The 8,837-nt window shown below is 39.0% G+C and overlaps 1 protein-coding gene across 1 annotated transcript; it reads right to left on the bottom strand.

The window, feature by feature from the left end:
- Positions 1-81: 81 nt before the first annotated feature.
- Positions 82-7,483, bottom strand: LOC111261267 (calcineurin subunit B type 2). Its single transcript, XM_022834620.2, has 3 exons — positions 6,850-7,483; positions 4,672-4,888; positions 82-4,396 (listed from the first exon to the last, which is right to left on the bottom strand). Exons 1-3 carry the CDS (start codon positions 6,850-6,852, stop codon positions 4,104-4,106), a joined length of 513 nt encoding a protein of 170 aa, XP_022690355.1. The 5' UTR covers positions 6,853-7,483; the 3' UTR covers positions 82-4,103.
- Between the last annotated feature and the right edge of the window lie 1,354 nt (positions 7,484-8,837).

An 8,837-nucleotide genomic window follows, 5' to 3' on the forward strand; every position in this document is an offset into this window, starting at 1 on the left:
TATATATATCCTGATTTTATCTAACATTTGATCATGGTTACTTATAGCAACAATCTCGACAACATTGAAAACAATAAATAATACATATCGATAAAAATTGCAAGATTATTAACCACAAAAAGGTCGCATTTATAAAATAACAAATCAGAATAGACGCAACGTTTGTTTTACATCAGCTTAATAATGTTCGTATCGCTTAGTACCCATGTTCATCTTTATTGCAGAACACCAGCTCATTTTTTAACCCATTTAGACATTTGCGATATTCATTAATTAATGTTGAGACATCGTGAATTATTTAAAAACGCGTTAGCAGTATCATATAAAAAAACGTGGAAAGTAGCAAAATTACAAAGCATAGAAGTGGGGTAAAAGTATAAATAAAGACAATACAATTTCTTCCTCTAAAGTATGCCACATTTCATCAAATGGCAAAAACGAATGAACCGTGCTCCACTATTGAGCTCATGAAGCTTTTCGATTCGTTCAGCTTTTGTTGCTCGAGCTTCTGACGCTGTTTTTAATAAGTTGAGGTTTTTTTGGTTCTCGTATTCATTAGTCTGATTCATCGCTCATCTTATTGTTATATATATATTCGATCTACTATGTAAGAGAATATTCTAGCGAGGGGTAAGTTGACTGACTGAGGGACTAGGGGCGTGTGGCAAGATGAAACCGCCTCAGGGCTTACTCTCCGTCCGACACATCCTGTTCATTTATGTCGTTTATTCCAATGTTCTTCTTTCAACTGTTCTATTTTTTTCATTACGTTTCGTCAAATTTTTCTAATTTTAGATTTCAACTCGCTCCCCCGATACCAGACTGAACATCTGTCTTCCATCGTCCTTGCAAGCAATGTATTAATTTTGTAATCTCGGTCGAATATATGACTTTCCGGTCGATTGCGATCCCAAAATATCTACGAGATAATTACAACTAGAAAAATTCCTTTTCCCGTTTCTCTTTGACGCCACCCCCTGTCGAATTTGTTATGTTTAACGTTTGATGTAATCTCCGTAGGACGGTTAAACACTGACAATATGTCACATCGTATCTCTCTAGCTACAGTTCCAGGTGTCGGCCGAGTTTCCTCTTTACTTTCCCTGACAAGCACTTCTTCTATCTTTTTTCTCCTTACTCGTCCTCCATTTCACGCTGTTTCTCTTCCTGCACCGTTTGCCGCCGTCAGTGCCCACTGCTCAGTTCGCAGACTGCATTTCATATATCTCTGCCTTTTGAGTGTCACCTTGACTTGCTTTTCTTTTGTTGTTAAACATTATCAAACAAAATTTCGTCACTTTTTCTCTCTCGCTCCCATCCTTCTCTCGCGAACTCTCATTCTCAACTTATGCATCTGTTCATGCCACTTTCATTACTATTATTTCATCACCATCCTCTTTATGACTAGGGCGGCAGTGTACTATGTATATATGTATATATATTTTTTATGATAATATAAAATAAAATTAAAAAAGAAATATCAGTTCATATATTTCGCCGGCGACTGATATTAATCTGACGTTAGGGAATTACTATATATATATATATATATATATATATATATGTGTGTGTGTGTGTGTGAGCGTGTGAGTGTGTGTCTGTGTGTGTGTGTGTTCATTGCGTGTGTGAACACAGTTTTACGCAAAAACTTATTTCCTACAATTCTTTTTTCCTATTTAGACTCCCACGAGATCTTTGTATTTGGTTGTATATTAGTTTGATAAGCCCCCCTTTTTATGGTCGTCTTTCTAGCTTACTCATTTCTTTTATTTTGACTTTTCCATTTTTCTGTACTATTAATATTACACATAGCAGCTGTACAATGAGAGTAGAATAGATCTGGAATGTCGGAAATTTTCTTGGATGCTCAATTGTGATTTTCGACGCGTGATGTTTCGAGTGTTTTGCTTGCTCTTGCTTATGTACATTCTCCTTAGGGAGTTTCTCCATCACTGATAATTGTTAATGTTGATATCGCTGCTGCTTCTGCCGTTTCTGCTACGATGATTATTATTCTGCATACATATACATTTTGTGTACCTGTATACATAAAACGTATGTAAAGAATATTCTTCGTATTTTCAATCGCTCGCGATTGCTAGATATACACAAACGACTGAAATTCTCCACCCCTAAATCTCATTCATTATTGGTTATTGTCGTTGTTGTCGTCGCCGCTGCCTTTTCCTTGCTCTGGTTTTTGTTAAAAATTAGCTTATCTAAGATGGCCACCACCGCAACTTTGCTTCATAGTCGCCACGTTGATGGCCCCATGCGCAGGCATTCCCAACTGTCTGTCTGTTTGTCTGTCTGTCAACCGAGTTTACCGCATGTTACGTATCAGTTATATCATTAGACAATGTTGAATAGAGATTTACGTAAGCTTCAGCGATTGCGTGTCGGTGTACGAGTTGCTTTCGCGCTGCTATTTTCTGCATTTTGATCATCAAGAACGTCGTCATGTTTGCCCTCATGAACCTGTTCAGTGAGTGAGTGAATGAGTGAGTGAGTGACTAAATTGGCTCGTCAGTTTCAGTATGTGACAGCGTATGTTTTTTTTTCATATTTGTGCTCGTTGCTCTTCAAAAGTATTACAAATATCTTCTTTCTTTCATGATTACTATTATTATTATTATGTTGTTGTTGTTGTTGCTGAAGTGTTTTTGGTGTTATGTGTCAAGAATGCGCTAACTCTACGTCCAGAGGGAGCGCGGGCAGCGCGCAAATAGCATTGCACGTTGCGGAACGTTGAACGGCGCGCATTGAATTACGTTACGTGTTCCCCTACGTAAGTGGTTCATCATTTTGATGATAATTAACACACTATGTAAGTGACAGGTTACGTAGACTTGCGCCACTACAACAGAGTCAGCGAACAGCGTAAACTGAGAAGATTGGAACTAAGGTAGGTAACAATAATGACTGTTACATGCGGTGTCGTCGTCATTTCGGCCTCTGAGACGAATGATGGGTCCCGTTTTAGCTCAAGGACTCAATTCCGATCTTGCTGCTTTTATTGTTATTATTGCTGATCTTTTCCTTTTCCAATTCCGCTTTATCATCTGCTTTCGCCTTTAATCACTTCAAACTTTTTCCACTCGTTTTTGATTTTGTTGTTATCGTATTGATGTCACTATCGTAATTCTGTTGCCGGGGTAGGCAGCATCGGGGTTGTTGGGGTTCAAATAAAGCTAGAGGCTGTTTTGGTGTCATTGTCACCATCATCATCGCTATGTATCAGCATCAGTATCAGCATAATCATAACTATGTGTTCTTCACCTTTGCCTTATTTCTCTCCCTGAAGGTTTCTTGACGGCACCTTGGCACTCTGTCCATCTCTTTCCATTTTCTTCACACTCTTCCACGTTCTCGAAGCTTCACTTTCTGCTTTTTTTGGGTTATGAAATTCTTCATCGCATAACTTCGAAAGCAGACGATTTTGACTACTTTTTCCTTTATAATTACAGCATGCAAAAACAGCTATAATAATATCTTCGTTGTCTCAGCATAATGCTCTTCATCTGCTATTCAACGTTCTAAATCGTAATTATCGCCGATATCATACTGGTTGGCGTTGTCTTTTGCATTCGTGCATTTTTCCGTGCGTCGTCCGAATACAAAACTTGCTACATGATTCAACAGGCTCAATACTTCGTTACAGCTCCTTTCATTACTAACTGCTTAATTCTTCATGCAGACTTGATGCTGTCTATTGATTTAGCTGGCAGCCATTGGTCGTCGGTTTACTATAAACGCAACCCTTAACAACTTTGCTAGAACAGGCAAAGGAGTCGCGGATAAGTCTAGAATCTATCGTCGAGCTGGTGTTTTTCTTCTTATTTTTCTGGTGCTATTACTGCGGCACCTGTTGTGTCTATGTGTACACTGTGCTCTCGTCCTGTTGTTATACTGAAAGGACATGGCCAACTTAAAGGCGTCCTGCATTATATGAGTGTTCGCCTATTATGTGCTATTCTTGATACCTCGTCAAACCGTTTAGTCACTTGTTAAGTTAGGAGTTGAACCGTACCTACCAGTTCAACTTTATAAAGCCAAATACTAATAATTGTTGCTGGAAACTTGTTGATTTTTGTTGCGCCTGATTAAACATCAACGACCATTTTTTTATGAATATCGGTATTGCCAACAACGGAGCAAAACTCCTCGAATGATATTCGACCATCTTCGTCTTTGTCAGCAAACAAGATCGTCTTGTCGACAATCTGTTGTAGCTGCGCTTCTTTTAAGTTGTTGCCAACCATCATCTTGAGAACATGAAAGAGTTCGCCATTTGAGATAAAGCCATCATTGTCCATATCATAGATCCGAAACGCGAACCGGAGCTTTCCTTCCTTATCTCCCTTTACGCTGAACTGACTGACCCCCTGGATAAACTCTGAAGAAAACAAATAAAGTGAAAATAGAAAAATACAAACCGCTCAACAAAACGTATGATCAGGTTGTTACGAGCAAGAATCTTAGAAATGAGACTTGCGTAGGGGGCTCAACTTGTTTTAAAGCCGATGATTTACAACCAGATCAAACTCCTAGCAACCGTCTATTGCTTTATCACATATAAGCGGAAATCAACGCTGCAAAAACGCGTGCCCAAACATTCAAAGACAATAAGTTTCTGCAGTGTCTGTAAACCTGATTTGATGAGTTAGTTACCTTTAAAGTCGACCTCGCCGTTTCCGTCTGTATCAAAGATGTCGATGACACGTTGGACGAGAGGATTCTGCTGCAGCTCGGGCAGAGACATAAACTCGTCGATGGACAGCGAGCCCGAGTTGTCCAGGTCCAGCTTCTTGAACCGTTTCCCCAGACGCTTGATTTCCTCGGCGTCAAACGTCGAGCACATCTCCATCGGTAGCGACGTCTCGTTTCCCTGCAGGACAACAGATTCGTATATAAAAGCAAAAAGTAAGCACTATAATAATATTCTTATAATGCCTTGTACAGGATTGTTGCAAAAAACATATGTACCACACGAGGGTCTTAAATTTGCAATTAGCAGCTTCGCGGTCAGGCATTTACTTGTTTCTGCTACAAAACCACTAAACTTTTTCTCTCGCGAAGGATAATTAGGTGAAATTGCAATTAGAAACGAATGCCTTTGAACGCGATATTATATATTATCCATCAAAAAATGCGTCAGAGATTAAAGAGCCACCAATGTAGATATGCACCACACCCAAGTTTCACTGTTTTTGAGCTCTTACTCCTTACGATTGCAAATACCTGTGTGCGAATGTGTTGCTTCCGCCGCACACATACACCAGATTTTTTATTTTGAATATTTAGGGTGACAAATTATATCACTAAGTACGTAACGATTTCGTATATTTCTTTTTGGTTCCAAGTTAGATCTCGATCAAGAGATGCTTCAGTTAAGTTGAAACACTTTATTACAAGATATGTACACAGAAAATATAAAAGTATTTTAAATATTGTAATAGTAAACAGATAAGATGCGAAAATATGCATTGAGAAATCCCACTCGCTAAAATAATGTACCTGCTACTATGTATCTCTAAGGATTTCGGCCGCAGGCCATAGCTCTATTCGGAATTGCAATTGTTAAGAGAATATATTCAGAATGATTTTGTTTGATTAAATCGATCCATTTCTCCTCCTGCCGTAATATATTTTACAAAACGGGTATTTTATTATAGCTCTCGTTTTCTTGAAGCAAAAAAAAAATGCTGGTTTTAGCTACGCCCCAAAACACATACATTATTATTATTTGTATAAATTCCGTTCATAAAATGTGTGTAATATCTCAACGGCCCTCTATATAAACTAAACAAGAGAAACTAAATCGTCATTCAACATTCCGTAACGCTTGCCACTACAAAATTTACTCGGACTAAACCTCATTGGTCGATACCGACTTTATAAACTGTATTTGTTTTGTAAATATGTAATATGTACTTGAAGAAACCTCAAAATAATGTTCGCCTCATTGCTTGATCGTATTCCGACCTCGATGGGAACGCATATTATACACGCTGAGAAACATGCTATGAAATTGTTTTTTTGAATCTTTGCGCTCTATGAGTGCTACCATAATACCTAATTATTGTAAGTTATTATTAAATAGATTATATATTACGTCATAAGAAGATCATTCTTTATCCTAGTTACTTGTTCGGGTAGCCTGTTGAAGCGTCATACGACGAACTTGAAACTAAGCCGTCAATGTTTGTGAAAAAAAAAACAGAATCTTCGAAAGTTGAATTAGTACAGACTGCCAGTCGAGTGATAAGCATGACTTTTTTTTTTGATGAAAACACCCACAACTCCATTAACAGATTAACAAACAGTTCTTCTCCGGCAGCATACATAATCTCCTCTTTCGAGTAGGGAGTTTTAATGAAATGTGCGAAACATTAGAATGGAACAAATTCTATTCATATTATCGATATAGAGAGACGGCCGATGCAACTGAAACTAGAAACCTCGAGGACGCAGTAGCATTCGACTATAACATCAGACAGCTCGTCCTCGACAGACAGACAGACGGTGCTACCAACAGTTCCCAGTCACTGCCATTACTGCTACGACTGCTTCTAGTGCCGCTGTTGGCGGCTTAGAGCAGGGCGACTTGCGCAGTGAGTTACGCGGAGCGGATCATTTACCTTGCCATCATTACCGCCAGCATTAAATACGCGTAATTTCTACGCGGACCCGAGCAGCAGTGACAGCGGACAGCAGCAGTATATGCAGGTGGGAGATTTTACGAGGACTACATATTTTAATAAAACGCCTCGTAAACAAAAATCATCTTAACGGAGTATGATGAGTATCCGGAAGAATATCATCTGAGTGACTAAAGCTATTACGTACCATTGTGGCGACTATGTGAAGCAAACCGAAGCAGCGAAAAAAAGCACAATCAATTTCTGTTCTGTCCTGTTGTGTGAGTAATGTGTCGTCGATTCCGTGTTTACTGCAGTGAATGATGTGCTGATCTGTGCCGGTCGCTTGTGTGTGATTTCCAACGGGCGAACGGGTAACGCCGCCGCTCACCGCAACGACTCAATTCGGCTGCCCCGGCACGTCAGAGTGGCTGAGCCTACATGAGACGCGACAGTGGGACTGGGGGAAGGGATTACTGCTTGTTGCGTCCTCGTCTATCGTAGACATTTGGAGGAGACGGGGAGTAGTAGGCGGTCAGTTAAGGAGGGCCCAGTAGGCTGCGGCACTTAACAACCAAATTGTCTTCAAGAATAAAATCGTTCTCCATGATATGGACCTGAGGATGTGAAAAAAAAAACGTTCAACTTTATAAATAGATATAGGTGTGGATAAGTGATGTAAGTTACTTAACCACCGAAGGTTAATCGATGCTTAGTACCGTACATAATATACTATAGACACCACAAACTGATGTATTACGGTTATTAGAAAGCCAGTGTGCATTTGTCGAACCTTGAGCACACAGGCCCTATATTAATGGATGAAGTACTTTTAAATTTAATAAAAATATGGATTTGTAATCAAGTAGCTAATTGGGAGTCCTATAATGTGTCATGATGTTAAAATTATATGCACATTGAGATTTACTACTACTAGAATCAAGCGGTAAGTTTGACATAAGAGTAACTTGATTAACTCGTTTATTTGCTTATTTAGGGGCCTAACCTAAATGGGAAGGAAGGGGAAATTGAATTTTTTTTTTGTAAACGCGTGTATGAAGCTCGTAGGCGAAGTAAATTATCGTTTACTGATTACTACACAAGCTTTGGCAAACCTGTTGAAAAGATACTATAATGGTATCTGATTATATTTATCGAAATACACGACTCGCCGAATAAATTACTATTTATTAGAGACAACCTTAGCGTGACGTTTGGTATATTTTTTTATTAAATATAGAATTTTTTGATTAAATATATATAATAGACTACTACGAAAGTACGAATATTTGTACAACAGACGGTAATCTTGTATCGAAACAATATCAGATAGGTGAATTAGAAGAATCATGAGAGTAAGGTTCAAAGTAAGTTTTATTTACATTTCGGAACTCTGCTATTGGATTTCTGAAGAAATAGCTTACTCCTTTTTGAGTAGGAAAAACTATCAATTAATAGATAAATAGCATGGGCATCGCGCGTTTGATAAGGCTTGTTGTTTCGACATAAGCTACATGCTCCCGTTAATCATAGTGTCCTAAACGTTGAAGACAACTCTTCCGGTGTCTAACAAAGATGTTTGATTCGTGTAAGATTAACGTTTGCGCGTATGTAATGTGTAAGAAAAATGAAAACGGAATTCAATAAGAAGATCGTATGAGTGACCTCAGACATTTTCATCTTCATCAGCATATCCTCATCATTTTCAGCGACAGCATCTTCTTCGACATGATCACTGTGAACACTTGTTGTGATCAGTTCGATCTGCGTTAATCCGAAATTGTCGCCTACCAATATAGTTGCACGATTTCGGCTCGTCTACGGCTTTTTTGTGCGAAACCTATTGATATCACAATGAATAGAATCGAATGATCTTTATCGATCGATAGCCGCTCTTAAAGCTTGTGTCGCATCCTTCAGACGATCTCAGTAGCCACCTCACGACTTCATACAATAGAATCAAGTTGGGTCGTAGGAAAGCTACGGCTCCGAAAGTGCAGAGAGACAGCAAATGTGCGCGCTCGTGAGATGTGTCCTGAGGCGATCGACATCGACCTCCCGCGATGCCTCTAACAAGACCACCCCAGAAAATTTCATTTCGGAACTTCATTCTCAGTGAAGCAGCTATTCTCCCATAAAAAAAAAACAAGAACAAAGCTGGTTCAGAAAATGAAACACATCGTCCACACGGACGAT

This window comes from Varroa jacobsoni, unplaced genomic scaffold (genome assembly GCF_002532875.2).
Source record: "Varroa jacobsoni isolate VJ856 unplaced genomic scaffold, vjacob_1.0 scaffold_538, whole genome shotgun sequence".
In the NCBI taxonomy this organism is placed as follows: domain Eukaryota; kingdom Metazoa; phylum Arthropoda; class Arachnida; order Mesostigmata; family Varroidae; genus Varroa; species Varroa jacobsoni.

Bases quoted from the DNA above. Each gene is read 5' to 3' on its own strand.
- LOC111261267 (XM_022834620.2), bottom strand. The intron at 4,397-4,671 runs GTAACTAACTCA...TGTTTTCTTCAG, and splicing joins CGGCGAGGTCGACTTTAAAG to AGTTTATCCAGGGGGTCAGT.